The sequence below is a fragment of the Gracilinanus agilis genome, chromosome 3 (genome assembly GCF_016433145.1).
Source record: "Gracilinanus agilis isolate LMUSP501 chromosome 3, AgileGrace, whole genome shotgun sequence".
Taxonomy (NCBI): domain Eukaryota; kingdom Metazoa; phylum Chordata; class Mammalia; order Didelphimorphia; family Didelphidae; genus Gracilinanus; species Gracilinanus agilis.
In genome coordinates, this window is record NC_058132.1 from 359,421,047 (window position 1) to 359,439,076 (window position 18,030).

General features: G+C 37.2%; 1 protein-coding gene across 1 annotated transcript in view; it reads left to right on the plus strand.

Moving 5' to 3' along the window:
- The first annotated feature begins 2,180 nt into the window (after positions 1–2,180).
- Positions 2,181–18,030, plus strand: part of MORC1 (MORC family CW-type zinc finger 1) — a 196,677-nt gene continuing 180,827 nt past the window's right edge. The window contains exons 1-3 of the mRNA XM_044669190.1: positions 2,181–2,245; positions 6,347–6,400; positions 14,551–14,585. Coding sequence (XP_044525125.1) covers positions 2,181–2,245; positions 6,347–6,400; positions 14,551–14,585 — 154 coding nt within the window. The remainder of the gene's footprint in view (positions 2,246–6,346; positions 6,401–14,550; positions 14,586–18,030) is intronic.

Here is an 18,030-nt window from a genome sequence, read left to right on the forward strand (position 1 = left end):
CAGTTAAAACTTGTTTACTGGGAAAAGAAATGAAAGTATGGCTTACACGACTATTATTTAAATAAGAGAGCTGTAGTATTAGAGATTCCAACCGCTGGTTATCTACCCAGTGTCTCTTCCAGTTTGAATATTTTATGAAGTTACCTGAGTTGTCAAGGTCAGAGTATTATAACCTGATTGCTTTCTCCAATTCTCAAGAACTATATCGAAGAGTCAGGATCAGCTCTTGGGGAGCGGAGGGCCAAGGCCAGTCTTAAAGGGTATGCCACTTAACCAATCTCACTTTATCTCTCCTTGCCTTTACATTTTTCAGTAGGTGAAATCTGGTACAGAAAAGAAGTCACAAAAGGCAAATGTAGATAAATATAGCTTATGCATTGTATGAGTATATTCTGGAAGGAGGAATGAGGATATTGGCAGATTTCTAGCTGTAAAGGAAAGCAGGTATCATCGAACTCTCCCATTTTACAGATGAGGAAACTGAAATTCAGAGAAGTTAGGATTACATATGTTGTGTTTTGATTTTATGTTACTTTGAGCAATAACACCCTCTGGCCTCCACAAGCTGCCTCCCAGGCAGCCCCAGTATATTGTTCTCCCTAAAAGCAATGTCAGCAACTTCTCTACCCTTAATACTCAGAATGGGTGTTTTTATACAAGAGACATTTATTTCTCTAGGGTAGAAATGAAATATAACTGGTTTGGTTTAGTTAATGATATCATGTGCACTTTAAATAGTAAATTGCTCTGAGTTAGCAGCTGGAAGTTGGAGGGGAAATAAACCCAGAATAGCCTCTTCAAGGCTTTTTTCTCTCATTATAAAATATCCTATCCCATATGGTTCCGTGGAAGGGAAAATTAGGAAGCTAGCTCCAGTTGCAAAAAGAAAATTAAATAAAAGTGAAACGAGAAAAAAACTCTTTAATTTTTATTTTTACTTCATTTTCAAACAATATTACAATATTATTTTCCTTTTGGTTGCCATTCAAACTCCTTCTTCCCACCCTGACCCTTATGAATATAATAGTGGTACACTTTCTTTCACAGCAGGGTGAACTGTACTGCTGTTTTCCTGACTTATTTCTGAGCTGGATGGGACCACAGTCGTGATATAATCCCAATGAATCACACAAATTCATTATTCAACAAAGCCACTGTTCGGATTTTTATAACCAGCATTTAAAAATCTCAGCTAAATAGCAGGTGGTGGCTGTCTTTCTTTCTATCACCAGTGTTTAGCCCGATGCCTGACACATTATTAAGTCTGAAATAAAAGTTTGTTGAGTGACTACTGTTACATCCCATTCCATTTCCAGCCTGAATAACCCTAAATCTAAGAGCCTGAGGAAAGGCTGGCTTCCCTGAAGGTATCTATCTCCTTTCTGGGGCAGGGCGGGAGCCCTCCCCACTGCCAAATCCTTTCCCCTTTTCCCATCTTCTCCAAAGAAGAAAAGTGATTCCTAGGACTCCTGGAAAGGCGAGTGAGTCCCACAACCTAGAACTCTCTGAATCCAGCATTCCAACTCATTTTATGAGATAATAATAAGAGCTAACACTTCCATAGCGCTTCCTAGAGTTTCCAGGTAAGAACTTTAAAATAACTTCTTATTATCGTGTCAGGCACCATGCTGAGTGTTTTATAATTATTCCCTTATTTGATTTTCATAACAACACGGGAGGAGGAGTAGATGTTATTTATTAACCTCATTTTCCAGATGAGGAAAGTGAGACAAACAGATGTGATGCAAACTGTACAAGAAACAAAGGGACACCTGCAGCCCGCTCCCAACATATAAAACTGTTTCCCCTACCTTGAAGTTCAGCAGCTTCCTTTTTGAATTTGGTCCATTCTTGGTTGCCCCCGTTTGGTGCAAAACAGGCTGGAGGGAAGAGGCTTGAGCAATGGATTGGGGTTACTTTAAGGAAGAAGGAAATGGTTAGTGAGGTCAAGGTCACACCCTATGGTCAAACCATCTATAAACTAGGGAGGAGACTCAGGAAGGCTTTCTGAGCTCTCTGATAGGCGGAGGTGGTGAGGAGGTGTGAGTGGGCTGCTGCACTTCCCGTCCAGGGCGCCAGGGGGAGTGGGGGTGGAGCTTCCCTTAGTCTCCTGGCGGGGACCCCGCCCTCCGCCACGCCCCCACAGCCGCGCTGTGCTCTGAGCTCTGGCTCCTGGGAGCATGGGAGACAGGTACGCGGCGCTGCACCGGGGGCAGATACACCTGGACTACATCCAGACTAACAGGTGAGCCACCTGGGCGGGGCGCCGGGGGGCGGGGCGGGACCGCCTTCACCGGAATGTGGCGCATCTCTTATTGCTTTCTTTGTATCTGTGTGAATAAGCAAACGTAAACAACACTCCTCACCCCAGGATCCCCACCCTCCACTCTCCAGATTTTGGTTTTCAGAGCTCCGAAAATGCTAGTGGCCGCCCTCCTTGAAGTAACTACTCTTCCTTAATCATTTAATCTATTAATTTATTTTCAGTCCAGGTTAGGCCAGCAAAGAGCTTCCCCGACACACACCTGGAATGTGTAGACACTCCACAGTTTCCCCTTACAGTGCACCCCCCATTTTGCCCTCCAAATAACCATTTATGTTCTCCAGTGGTTTCCTGACTCCCTACATATTGGCCTCTAAAACTGCTTCTTCTTTCAGTCTAAAACCTTGTTCTCCTATTAGATTTTGGGGGTGCCTTAGAGATCCTTAATTTTAGAAACGAAGAAATTGGGGTCCAGAGATATTAAAAAGGAGACACCAATGAAGGCCCAGGGTTTGTTCTTTCCACACAAATGTCCATTTTTCTTTTGACTGGCTCAAGTACAGTAATAATAATACATCCGTCCTGCAGGTTTCTCTTTTGACTGACTCAAGTTCAATAATAACAACAAAAACAATAATAATAAATAACCAGGAGCTTGCCTTTATATAGTGATTTTAAGTTTGAAAAGAGATATGACCTTATTTGATCCCTCGAAGCAGCCCTTTGAAGTAAGTTAAGTATCTCCATTCCACAGATGGGGAAACAGAGCCTGAGGAAGATTATATTACTTGCCCAGGATCTCTAGGCTGAGGCAGAATTTGAACTCCAGTTTTCTTTGCTCCAAGCCCAACACCACTTCCTTCCACTGCACCTGCCTAATGTGATTTGAGCCAAGGCAAAGAGATACAGAAGCAAAGGTTTTGGGAAACTTATTTTATTTCCTTTGCTTATTATTTAGATTATTTAAAAACTTGCTTTGCTTATTATTTAGATTATTAAAAATAATTATTTATTATTTAGCAATATGGTTAGTTAATGCCAGAGAGCAGTACATAGCTCAGTATCCTACAATTTTAAAAAAATCTGCTTTTTAATTCTGACATTGAAACCTCTGAATTATTAGATTCCATTTAATAAAGGCCCAGTGGGGTATTGGATGCTTTCTTTCTATCAAATTGCTTAAATAGAGGTGTGGAAAGGACCATCTGGGAATAACAATTATAACAATAACAAACATTTATTAAGTGCCTTCTATGTGCTAGTCACTGTACTAAGTACTGGTTCAATTAGGGAAAGCTTTTGGATCTCTTGGTAATAATAATATAGCTAAAATTTATGTAGCACTTAATTATTCACCAGGCACTCTGCTAAGTGCTTTATAATTATTGTCTCATTGATCCTCACAACATTTATTATTATCCTTATTTTACAGTTGAGGAAATTAAGGCAAAAAGTTAAAATGACTTGCTCAGGGTCACATAGGTAGTGGTAAGTGTCCAAAGTGGGATTTGAACTCAGTTCTTCTGGACTCCAGGCCCAGTGACACCGAGGTACTATAAATCCCATTATATTGATTGAAGGCCCCTGATCTTAGGGATATCTGATGATGAAGATATGATTTTTTTTTTAAATTCCAAAGTTTGGTTTAAGAATAGTAATATTGCCTTTGCTGATGGTTTTGTATAGAGTAGTAGGCAGAGAGAAGGGGATTAGGTAAATAGTCCCTTTTTAGTTCTGGCTGCTAATGTTTTTACTCTGTCTTTTCTCCTCCTGCTTGAGTAAATTAACAACAGCCTCAGGAAAAAAAATCAGATGTAAATTCACCTCCTCTTTTCTCCCTAAAGTAAATTTTTGATGGAGGCATATACCAGTAGGGAAATTCTAACATCATTTTGCCATAATCATTTTATTCCTAGGAACAATATATCTCCGTTTACACAATCAATAGGTTCCTGAAAGGTTGGCAAATTTCATTTTTTAATGTTGAATTATATTTGAAATTACTGGAGGAGTTTCTTACTTAGAGAAATCATAGTGTAATGGATAGAATTCTGGTTCTGGAGTGAGGAGGGTATGGATTCAAATCTCACTTTAAGATTGTAATAATTGAATGGCCTCTCTGAGCTTCAAATGAGGATAATAATATCAACTAATTGATAAGCAGCATTTGAATACTTCAGTATTCTTTCTTATTTTGGAATTTCATTAATCTGCTGAAATAGTTGTTTGGAAGCAACTGTCTTTGAATTCCAGCCAATCAATCAATCAATACAAATTTATTAAGTGCCAGGCCCCATTCTAAGTGCTGGCTCTAAAGCAGAAAAAGCTTTCAGATCTCTTGGTAATAATAATAATAATAATAAAATACAAACATTTATATAACACTTATTATACTCTAGGCACTGAACTAAGTGCTTTACAATCAATATTTCATTTGAGCCTCACAACAATTCAGAAGATGTAGGCACTATTTTTCTCCCTATTATTCAGTCACCCATGCCTCAGCTCTGAAGCTTAGAGATGCTAAGCTTCTCTCCAGCTTAGAGATGAGAAATCATTCTCCAGTAGGTCAGCTGAGCTATCAGCTCTGTTTACATCCTCCTTTCCTCCTTTGTAGAGTGCTTTGCAAACCTTCAAAGCACTAGATAAATATTAGCTATTACTATTTTTGAATAGCAAGTGATCACGACTAAATTTATCTTCAATCTGGATCTTCACAGAGCAGTTTTGCTAAAAGTGAAAGACCTCTATTAAACCTTAAAGTCCTTATATAAATGTGAAGTGGTATTACTATTATTCTTGTTAGTTGTTATAAGCCAGTATGATTAGAGTGGATAAAAAAGGTGATACGGAAGTCAGGAGGTTCTTTCTTCTTTATATAGATGCTGGTTTTGTGATCCTGAGATCACTGGGCATCTCAGTGCCCCCAGCCAGCTTTCTAATGCTATAAACTGCAGAAGAGATGCTAATCTGCATCGGTGAAGGGATTTTCCTCATCCAGTAGCTCTCTTTGCCAATAAAATTACAGGTCTGCCCTCAAATTATTATTATTAACTTTAGTAGTTATTTTAACAAAGATCCTTAAGCTGCTGGGACCTTACCCCCGCTTATGAGATATACTGAAAAGCTAGTGTATATATATGTACACACACAAACACACATACATATAATATGCTTTAAAGTGAATTTTAAGTCATGTGCATAATTTCCTATGAGCTGTTACCATTTGGAATCTCTATGGTGTTGTAGGTAATCTTTCTGTTTTACAAATGAGGTGATAATTATTTAAATGAGCCTCTCTAGCTTCTACTGCCTCTGCCTAATAGGCAGAAGAGAATTACTTTGGAAACTGCTTTCCTTGGTGCAGGTTTCTGGCTGCTGATGAAATGCCTGGACCACTAAATGAAAGGAGTTGAATATAGGACTGTTAATATTCAGAGTTCTGTTTAAGGATTCTAAAATTGTGAATATTTTTTTAAATGTAGTTTCTACAGTAGTTGGCTTCATCAAGAGAATGACCCCAGACAGTGGATTAAGGAGATATTTTAGAAGGAGTTTTTTTTTTTTTCTCCCTGCCTCAGAAGTTGTAAGGATTCCAGGATAAGTATAGCTTATCAGGGCAAACAGGGGCACTCCCTCTCATTTGCTGTGGCAACAGATGGTACCTCTTGGCTATAAGAGAAATGTGCTTGTGGGCCTTTGATCCTTTGTCTTCTTCAGAAACTGGTCTACCTTAAATAAATTTTTAATAACTTACTAGACAAATTATAGTTTTTATAAACCATTTTGCAAACTTTAAGGCTACAATCCCACCACCGCCACCCTCAGTGTCTGTTTTGCAAGGAGCCCATGGAATCATTTTGCTAATCTATTCTTATCTTGGGAACCTTAATGGAGAGAGACTACTTCAGAACCAATATGGCTCAGAGAAACCTGATTCCAGAATAAATCCTTAATAGGTTAGCTGTCTAGAGCTGGATAAATTGCTTTCTTGCTATTTTTCATGTGTATCCACAAAGGTTATGACCCTTTCTCATCATGTCCTGGGCTGTTTTATCATTTAACTTCTTTGTATTCCATCAGCACAACTCACAGCTTCCTTTTTGGAGCCCTTGCTGAATTACTTGACAATGCAAGGTAAGACATGCCTGTATTTGTGTTTGTTATGGGAGAAGTTTATAACATAAATCTAGTCTTTCTGAACTGATTTTACATTAATTCCTCATGGAAACTCTATAGCCAAACTGTCCAACTTAGTATTTTCTTTACATAATGTTCCATCTTCTATGTGCCTTATAAGTCTGACTCTTATGCCTGGAATGCACTCCCTCCTTATCCTTGGCTTTTGGAATCCTCATCTCATTTCAACTCTTTTCAAGTGCTCCCTCCTACAATAGTTCTTGCATCTTCTCTAAATGATTTCCTTCCTTCCTTTCTTTTTTCCTTCCAAAATCATAAGTCTGGTCTCAAATTATTATTAACTTTAGTAACATTTAACAAAGATCTTAAAGCTACATCTATGTGATACACTTAAAAGCTAGCATATGTACATGCTTTGAAGTGAATTTTGAGTCACATGCATAATTTCTTGTGATCTAATTTGGAATCTCTACAGTGTTGTAGGCAATCTTATCAGTTGTACAAATGAGAATATGATTATTTAAATGAGCCCCTCTAGTTTCTACCACCTCTTGAAATCTTTATCTTATTTCAACTCATTTCAAGTACTACATCCTACAAAAAGGTCTTGCATCTTCTTTAAAAATTTCTCTCCATTTTTTCCTTCCTTCCTTCCTTCCTCCCTCCCTCCCTCCCTCTTTCTTCAAAATATATGTATATATAAATACATACATTTCTTTATATGTATATAAGTGGATTGTATACCTATATAATTTATGTAAGAATATAAACACATAACTGAATCCAGCCTCAGACATTTACTAGCTTTTTGACCCTGGGCAGCTCATTTAATCTCAGTCTCCCCAACTATAAAATATTAAACATAATAGCATCTACCTCACAGAATTATTGCAAGGATCAGATGAGATGCCTGTAAAATGCTTTTGTAAATCATAAAATGCTATATATTATTATTATTATAACTTATTGATGTGGATTTTGTTTCCCCCTAGTAACCTATAAGCTCCTTGAGGGCAGGGCTATTTAATTTTTTACTCTGTATCTCCAGATCCTACCAAAGTTTATGGATGGTATAGAGCAGGTTTTTAATAAATTCTTGAAGAATTAAATTGAGTTGAAAAAGAGAAGAAACAGAGTAGAGAATATACTTCATGCGAATTTGCCACCAAGATGAACCGGCTCTTTTTTCACTGAATCTAAAAGCAAGAGAAGCAAACATTTATTAGGATGTCTCTCCAGTGATATACTTATCCTCTCTGGAAACATTTATTAAGTACTTCTTCAGGTAAATAGTAAGAGGAAGGGTGAGGATACACCCTTGGATTTCATTCACAGAGCTTTTTGTCTTTAGTCATTGATAAAACTCAAGGGAGATAGTTGCCCATGAAGTAAGTACCAACAGATCCAGAGGAAACCTTCAAGCATATTGTCTTCTCTGAAAGCTTTGTAGAAGGACATGAATAAGAAGGCTTAGTTGACTGGGACCTGAGCCATTGGAGAGAGTACCCATGTCAATGAGATTAGCAATCAATCTTAACAATCAATTATTGGGATACTATGTGCAGGTTAATATGTTATTCTCTATAGAGATGAAGAGGTACAAAGGGAATTAGGGATAGACTCCTTGCTTTTAAGCCATTTGCCATCTAGTAGAAAAGATATAAAACTACCATTATTATTTTGGTTTGCATTTGCAATTGGGGAGTTCCTCATATGAAGTCTTTTATCACTGTTGCATCAACTGATTTTCAGGAGGTGATCAACAATTCAGGAATGACTGAACCAATTATAGTATGTGAATATGATGGAGTACTATTGTGCTATCAAAAATGACCGACAAAAGGGATGGGTTCAGAGAAACCTAGGAAGACATGTATGTCCTGATGCAGAATGAAACAAGCAGGAACAATTTATACAGTAACAACATCATTGTAAAGACAAACTTGTAAAAGATCTTAAAATCAGTGCAGTGATCAAATAGGATCACAGAGAATTGATGATGACCAGCACCGCCTACCTTTGACAGAGAGGTGATTGATTCAAGATGGAAAAGGAGACTGACATTTTTGGAGTTAGCCAGTAAAGGAATTTCCCCCCCTTAATTTAGCATATTTTTTACAACATTTGTTTTTCTTATATTCCTTTAAATTGGAGATGGGGATTGGAATCGAGAGAAAATAAATACTGGTTTAATTGAAAATTGAAAATTAAAAAAAAAAGAAATGAATTTAACTCTAAAAAACTGGCCTGTAACTAAAACACTTCAGAGAGTTGTCTGTAGACTATAGATAAGACTTGTTCAGATTCACACATCTATTCTTTTAGGAGCAAGACTTGAATACAGGCCATTCTGACTCCAAGGCTAGTTTTTTTTTTTTTTATCTGTTCTGTCACACTTGCCTTTGCATTAATAATATGATAAAAAATTTTGTCTTTCCACTGGACTTAAAGGACTAGAAGGGAGAGTAATGCTGATGACTTTGTGTGCCTCACTTAAATATAATTTACACAAGTCAAGGCACCTGCCTTTGATGTCATTAGTCTCTGAAATGAAGGACAAAACAACATAACACAAAAATAGAGTTTGCTAAGTACTTAGAAGTACAAAGAAATGAGAATGTATCTTCAGAGGAGTAAAATATCACTTTTGACTGATGAGGTTACACAGGCACTTTAGAAAATGTAGCATTTGAGTTTGCCTTTAGAGGATGGATAGAGTTTCAGCGTGCAGAGATGGTAGGGAAGATGTGCTTCCATTCAACAAACATTTATTAAGCTCCCATGATGGGGCAGCTAGCTGGCACAGTGGAAGGAGCTTCAGGCCTGGAGTTAGGAGATCCTAGGTTCAAATATAGCCTCAGACACTTCCTAGCTGTGTGAATAGTCTGGAACAATTACTTAATTCTGTTTGTCTAGCCCTAGCCCTTCTGTCTTAGAGTTGTTACTAAGACAGAAAATGAGGTTTTTTGTTTGTTTTTTTAAGTTCATTAGGTACAAGGCTCTTTTCTAGGCGTGTGGTGGAGACACAAATACAAAAGTAAAATTACTGCCTGCCATGAAGGAACTTACATTCTCCTAAGGAAATGCAACTTTTACACAAAAAGGAGGTACAAAATAACGTGAGGAAGGGAGAGTACTAATAATTAAGGGGCTTTAATTAAATGCTTTTCAGGCACAGGTAACAACATCATGAGCAAAGTTCCAAGAGGTTAACCCTGAAGTATTCTGTTTAGGTTATTAGATGTAGTTCTGTTTGGCTGAAGGGAATAGGAAGAAGAATAGTATATTAAAAATAATAACAATAATAGCTAACATTTATATAACAAGGATTACCATGTACTAAGCACTTTTCTGTAAAAACTACATCTGCTAAAGAAACTGCAACCTAAAGTAGGGGCAGCTGAGCTAGCTCAGTGGATTGAGAGCCAGGCCTAGAGACGGAAGGTCTCTAGGTTCAAAACCCGGGCTCAGACACTTCCCAGCTGGGTGACCCTGAGCGACTGTGTGACCCATTGCCTACTGGTTGTGGCCCTATGCTCCTAGAATGGAGTCCCAGGATAAAAAAAAAAAGCACTTTTCAATTATTATCTCATTTAATTTTCACAATAAATATGGGAGATAGGTGCTATTATTATCTCCATTTTATAGGTGAGAAAATTGAGGCAGAGGTTTAGTGACTTGCCCAGGAACTCATAGCTAGAAATTATGTGAGGGTGGATTTCAACCCTGGTTAGGTAACTGACTGGGGCCATGAAGGCCCTTGAATGCTAGACTAAGGGCAGCTAGGTGGCATTGTGGGTAGCATCAGGAAGACTTGATTTCAAATCTTGCCTCAAATATTTACTATCTATGGGACCCTGAGCAAGTCACTTAACCTCGGTCTGCCTTAGTTTCCTCATTTGAAAAATGGGGATCTTGCCTCAGTTTTCTGTTCTGTAAAATGAGCTAGAGAAGAAAATGGCAAACCACTGCCAAAAAAAAAAAGCCCTAAATGGAGTCATGAAGAGTTGGACATAACTGAAATGAATGAACCATAAGCATGTGATAGATCCAGTAAAGACTATCAATACTATTGCTTCCTCATTTGATTTCATCAGCTCATTCATTTATGTTAATATAAATCATTTGGGTTCCTAGAATTCTACTTTCAAGGAGATTTTCCAACAGATGACAACAAGAACAAAACTCTGCCTAGTCAGGTACATTGGATAATGAGAAAGCAACTAGTCTCCATTTAGTTGATGTCTCAGGTTCTTGGAAGGCATGGAAAACAAATCCCAAAATTTCAAATAGGAACCAATATTAATGGCACCAAAGAATACTTAAAGAATTTTATTAAGAATATATCAGAAAAATCCACTCAGATATCATGTCAAATTTTTTGCCTCATTTTTTTTGTTCCCTAGTACTTAGTCCATTGTTTGACACATAGTAGATATTTAATAATGCTTGTTGATGATAATGCAAGTGAAACAATTGTTATTTGCATATAAATTTCAGGTTAGCTTTTTATTTGCTTGCTTTTATAATTGTTCCTTAATTGCAGAAAATTTTGCATTTCAAACCCTATAATTTCTGGGTTTTCTTGTCTTGTGAAGTCAAAACATTGATATTAATTAATTTTCTTGATCTGTTAGGCTGCAGAGCCAAAAACCTATTAAAAATATTATTGCTATGAGTCTTGTGAAATCACAAACACTTGTAAGAGGAGTTTCCTGCTTGAGAGGCTTCTAGACTCTCTGAGACTGCTTGTCCCTTACCTTCCTTGCTCATTTTATTTGAAAAGGCATGAGCATCATTCAAGTCTGGTCTCCTGAGCTGTCTTCTTTAGTTTTGTCACTTAAATGCTGTTTTTTTCTTTTGGTAGAATGAATAATTTTTTTATTGTTAATTTTGGGAGGGAGCTTGGTTTGAATTTTGCTTATTTTAAAAAAATAAGCATTGGAAATGTGTGTCAGTGTGTGTGTGTGTGTGTGTGTGTGTGTGTGTGTGTGTGTGTGAAAGAGAGAGAGACTGTTAAGTGTTTTAGATATTAGAAAGACCTCATTTAGAAAATCAGAAATTAAGAAGTCTCTGTTGCCTATTAGTAGGGTCAAGACTATTCAAGGAAAAGTGGAAGAGATCCTCAGTTTTTGACTCATTTTTTTAGGTATGCTGAAAGGGTATCTTAACAGAATGATGGATCAGAGCCATTCACCCTGTATTGATTCACTACCACTAGAGAAATGTTTGATCCATTTAAAAATTGTCCTACTACCTTGTATCAGCCCAAATCCTAGAAGGAAGGGATCTCAGTGGTCATCTAATCCAAATCAGACCCAAAGAAGAATCCTTTTCAGACATTCCTGACCAGTGGTAATGTAGCATATACTTTAAATTCCAAAAATAGAGAACCCACTTGCTACTGAAAATAGGCCACTTTTGGATTGCTCTAATTATTAGGAAGTTTTTCCTTGCATCAAACCTATATTTAATTCTGCAACTTTCACCCACTTATGATATATATATTTAAGGCAATGGGGGTTAAATGACTTGCCCAGGGTTACACAGCTGGGAAGTGTCTGAGGCCATATTTGAACCCAGGACCTCCCGTCTCTAGGCCTGGCTCTCAATCCACTGAGCTACCCAGCTACCACCCCTTCCCCCAACTTTTGATATTCATGCCTATGGAAGCCAAGAAAAATATTTAAACTCTCTTCCTCTTGGTAGTAGTTCAGATACATTGGCAGAATGGACAGAAGAGAACAATTCATTCCAGAGGCCATGAAGGCAGCTGAAGCAGGCATTGCGGAGCCCCTTAAAGCTTGGTCAGGTATCAAACATGCCAAGGTCATCTGCTGCATCCAGGACCATCACCACAGGACTTTTGTCTTGTCACTGGATTTGGATGACTGGTAGAGAGTGAGACTGAAGACAGTTTAAGCACAAGTCAAGATATCACCCCATGACTTCACAAACGTCACCAACAGCTTCAAATATTTATCCCATATTCTCCCTGTGTCTTTTCTTCTTCAGTATATCCTCAAATGTCAGTCTCTAAGACTCTCGTCATCCTAGTTTACTGTTCTATAAATGTGCTTCAATTTGCCAATTTCCCTTGAAAATGAGACACCCAGAAGTTAGTAACTTTCACCAAATGGAGTCTAATCAGTTCAGAGCACATGAAAGAAAGACTTTTAACTCCTTCTTATGCTTCTCCTAATGCAGTCTGACACCATGTTGTTTTTTGAGTTGACATGTCATATTATTGACTCAACCGAAAATCTTAAAAAATAATAACTTTTTAAAGTTAATGTATTTTGTTTACATCATTTCCACTTTCAAGTTTATACCTTCTCTTCTCCCCTACTCTCTATCCAGGGAGTCATCCTGCACATTCATATACATATATATATATATATATGTATACCCAGACATATCTATTTCTCTATCTCTTTGTATATCTATCTATCCACACACACACACACACACACACACACACACACACACACCACATACACAAATACATATACCGTACACCTCTTCAAAGAGGTACATTTTCTTAACTCTTCTCCTGAGTCAAGACTGATCAGTATAAAATTTCACTGTGCCAGACTGAGTCTGTCAACTTAGATTGCTCTGACAATTTTGGACTTCTGGCATGTAAGCAACTCTTTTTGCCTTCATATGTCAAATGCACATTTTATAAGATGTCATTTAGGACTTCATCCAATTTACTAATAGAATGTAAGCCCTTTGAAAGCAAGAACTATTTTATTATTGTCTTTGTATTCCCAGCACCTAGGGAAGTGCCAGGTACAGTTTCTTTGTTGTTTTGGGGTTGTTTCAGTTGGGTCTGACTCTTCATGACCCCATTTAGGATTTTCTTGGCAAAGATACTAGAGTTATTTTCCATTTCCTTCTTCAGCTCATTTTTCAGATGAGGAATTGGGACAAATGGGGACTTGCCTGAGGTCACACAGCTAGTAAGAGCCAAGGCTGGATTTGAATTCAGAAAGATATGTCTTCAGGCCTTCAGGCCCAGTGCTTTAGATCCATTATACTTTATAGCTGCTCTGTGCTTGCAGTATACAGTAAATCAGTGCCTGTTGACTGTAAGCTCCTTAAGGGCCAGGACTGTCTTTTGCCACTTCTTGTATCCCTAACATTTAGCATAGTGCACATCACATTGTACTTAATAAATGTTTATTGATGAAAATATTGAGCTAAAGAGGATGGGTAGATTCCTTGGTATTCAATAGCATCAGCCTCTAGTTGACATTAATGCATTCATCACTATTGTTAGGCTCCATTCAGCCAATTTTCCAAACACCTAATATAGTATTATTATTATCTAACCCATCTTTATAACTTATCCACAATAGTACGATGAAAAGAATTTGTCAAATGCTTTACTGGAACCTATTTCTGTGATGCTCATGGCACTATCTTTATCTGCCATTTCTAATCACTCTGCAAAGAAAAGAAATGAGATTAGTTTAGCAAGTGATTATTTAGTTTTTTCTCTTTCTAGAATAGATATTTATTATTTATATATTTTAAAATATAATTATATCCACTTAATCTAAAAACAAAAAGGAGAAAGGGTCAGAATCCCACAATACTGAATCCATGACTTTATGAGTAATTTTTTTTAACCTTTACCTTCCATCTTAGAATCAATGTGTATTGGTTTCAAGGCAGAAGAATGGTAAGAGCTAGGCTATGGGGATCAAATGACTTGCCCAGGGTCACACAGCTAGGAAGTATTTGAGGTTAGATTTTAACTCAGGACTGTCTCCAAGCCTGGTTCTCAATCCACTGAGCCACCTAGTTGCCCCCAAGAGTAATTTTTGGACTCCATTCTCCTCTTCAAGCCTTTTTAGTTAAACTTCATATAACCACAACCCTTCTCTGCTTGCTGTTTCCCAAAGTTACGAATTTGGAGACTTTCTGACATCCACAATATCCAGATGAACAGAGGTCTTAGCAGGCAAATAAACTGTGAAAAAAAGGCTTTTAGAAATTACTTCGAACTCTTGAAGTAAGCTTTTCTACTTTTTGTTTTTTGATAACAGGTCATAATTTTTTGCATAGCAGTAGTTTAGTCACTTTTCTTCAACATACATTCTGCATTTAAAGGAATAATATTTCTGTCTTGTTTTTAGAGATGCAGGGGCTACAAGACTTGATGTGTTTTCAGGTAAGCAGATCTCTATATGCATTTAAGTGTTTACATATAAATAAATAAATATATGTGTATATATATGTGTATATATATATATATATATATATATATAATCACAAGAATATATACACATATATATTCTTGCATCCATCTTACTCCCTGAAGTAAAAAATGTATTCTCTATATTTTGGAATACTACTTCATTGATACTGTGGGGAACTAGGTCAAGAAATATGTTCTTTTGGGGGTCAGGTACTCATTGGAAGTATTATTTAGTAAATTATTTTTTCCAAGATTCTGTAATAGCCCCTAGATATTCTGGGCCATTGAGCTTACCTAACATAAAAGAATACTTGAAACTCACAAAGTATATAAACTTAATTGTTCTTCACTATTATATAAACATCTTATTTCTCCCAGTGCATCATGGTTTAAAATTGCATATGTGAATTTGCAATATGAGATGATTTTGTTTGGGGAAATATAAAATTTCAAACTAAAAACACATTAGTTTTGGTTTATCTCATTTTCAGTCAGCAGATAAATATTGAACTTGATAAAGCAGAATGTTAGTAAGGCCATGTCCTATAGAATTAATTCCCATAATGCTAGGTAATTTTTGCCTGTGGAATGGATGACAAAGTGCTTTACTTCTATCCCTAGTCAGACATCTTACAAATGTGTGTAGAGGGGTTGGATGGGGAGCAAGAAAAAAAGATGAGAAAGGGTATTTTGTTGCTTTGTTGTTTCCATCATGTCTGACTTTGTGACTCCATTGGGGGTTTTCTTGGCAAAGACACTGGAGACATTTGCCATTTCCTTCTCTGACTCATTTTACAGAAGTCTTGGCTTCTATTCTCTAGAATGGTGTCTCTAGAGTGGTGTCTAACTCAAATAGAGACAGTGACCATACAGAAGAATCCTTGCCAGTGACACATTCACTTAGGAAACAACATGTGAACATTATCTGTGTTCTATTGTGGGCAACTGGATGGTACAGAGGATAGAGTGCAGGACCCAGAGACAAAAAGACTCATTTTCCCAAGTCCAGATCTGGTCTCAGACACTTCCTAGCTATATGACCCTGTTCAAGACATTTAACCCTATTTGCCTCAGTTTCCCTCTATGGCTATCTTCTTCTCAAGCTACCTTCAGAACCAATCCCACAGCACTTAAAAGACTGAATTAACTCAGTTTCCTTTTTTTGTTGTTTAAATCCTCCCTCCTGATTTTGTTCTCTTGAGTGCCATATTTATCTTCCTAAAATAGTATTTTCGTCAGTCTATGACTCAAAAACATCCACACTGACTGCCTGATCAAGTTGGAACTTCACCTGACTTTTGAAACACTTCATAATCTGATCCTTACCTATTTACCCAATTTTATTTCCCACTACTCCCCTTAAATGAGTGCTTTGCTCTAGGGTGACTCCTCTCTTTCCTAGTTTCTGAAATTCCATTCATATTTTAAAGTTTGAATCTTTGTATGTATTTCAAGGAGCAATATTGATGGAAGGACCACTAGATTTGGACTCAAAAGACTTAGGTTCAAATGCCAACTCTTCTGCTTCCTAATAATGTGACATCGGGCAGTAATTTTTTAAACCTTGCCTTCCATCTTAGAATTAATACTGTGTATAGATTCCAAGGCAGAAGAACAGTAAGGGCTAGGTAATGAGGGTTAAATGACCTGCCCAGGGTCACACAGCTAGGAAGTGTCAGAGGCTAATTTTGAATCTAAGATCTTTCATCTCTAGACCTAGCCATTGGACAGTCATTTAACCCTTCTTTATCTTAGTTTCCTCATCAGTGAAGTAAGACTTGAATTAAATGAACTGTGAGATTCCATCTAAATCCAAACTCCACTTTTTTTATTGTTTGCTATGCATACACATTACACATTAGAAAATAAAGAGATTAATTTCAATAAGAAAACATAATTACCAAATATTTTCTGAACCCCCTAGACAAGCTTTTTTAATCTTCTTGGGGCATGAGTATCCTAGGTTGCAAACTCTTGCTGTGTATCTTGTGATTCAAGGAATATCAGGAATGGCCTTCCTTTGTAGCCAAATCTTATCAGTCCTTCAAGGCATAGCTCAAAGTCTACCAACTCTCTGAAAGAAAGACTCTACAAAATCTTTCTTAACAGTAACTGGATTCAAATTGCTCTCTCCACTGAAATCCTTAAAAGCTTATTCCTGAATCATTGAGTTTGAAATTTAACATAACTTGTTTTTAAATGTGAGCTAACCATTTAAATATAGTTCAGGTGTGTCTGTAGAGCAAGAAGATTCAGTTTCAAATATTCTAACTAGAACATCAGTTCAGTTCACAGGCATCCCTCAAATACCTCCTCTGTGCGAAAGGTACTGTGCTGGGTGCTGAGGAGGCAAAGAATCTAAAATGGAGCCTGCCTTCAGTCCATCAAGGACACTAATAGGGAAATCCAGGATAATTTAAAAAAGAAGGGAGCACTAGTAATGAAGGGGACTCTAGATTAAAAGAATCTAGAGATTCTAAGAAGTGCAAGTGAAAAGAGAAATTCTGCTTTACAGGCATGGAGGGCACTTTATGGAAAGGCACAGAAATGGAAGATGGGATATCAAGTTTAGAGAATGTCTAGATTGACTGTAATATGGTCTGTGATTGGAAATAATACGAAGTCTGACCACAATGATAAATGGGAACTAGGTGGTAAAGTGCCTTAAAATTTCAGGCTGATTTGAATATGGATTTTATTCTAGAGATTGAGCCAATGAGGATTTTTGTGGAGGGAAATAACGTGGTCAAATCTGTGCATTAAGATTATTGTTATGGCAGCTCTGTGCAGGATGGATCAGAAAGGGATAGACTGAAAAAGGAAGGAGAGCAAGTATGAGGCTATTAGCACAGTGTAGGTAAGATATGATAGCGGCCCAAATTCTAGTGTGAAAATAGGGAAGGGAGTCAATGTGAAAGATACTGTCTGTGACAGGTTATGGGGATGAGTAAGAGAGAAGAATCAAGAATGACTCTTAAGGATGCAGACCTGGATGAATATGAGGATGGAGATCTAAGGGGGAAGTTTGGAAGAGGGGTGGATTTTCACAGGGAGAGACTTGTAGAATCTAATGGGTTCATTTTGGACATTGAGTTTGAGATGCCCATGGAAAATTCAGACAGGAAAGAGGGAAAATGATAAAGATCTAGAGTTCAGGAAAGAGATAAGGAGTGAGAAGTGTAGAGATAGAATTATAGAAATAAGATGGAGTTTAAGCGAAGTTGAAAATTGTCTTGCATGAGCACATGCTAGGAACTCTGAAGAGAGGATTCTGGAATGCAATGAGAGAGGAGATCCATAACATATCTCCTTATATGTCTCTCTATACATATAAATGTGTGTGCGTGTGTGTATATATATATATGTGTGTGTGTGTGTGCGTTTGGCATATATATATATATGTGTATATATATATATA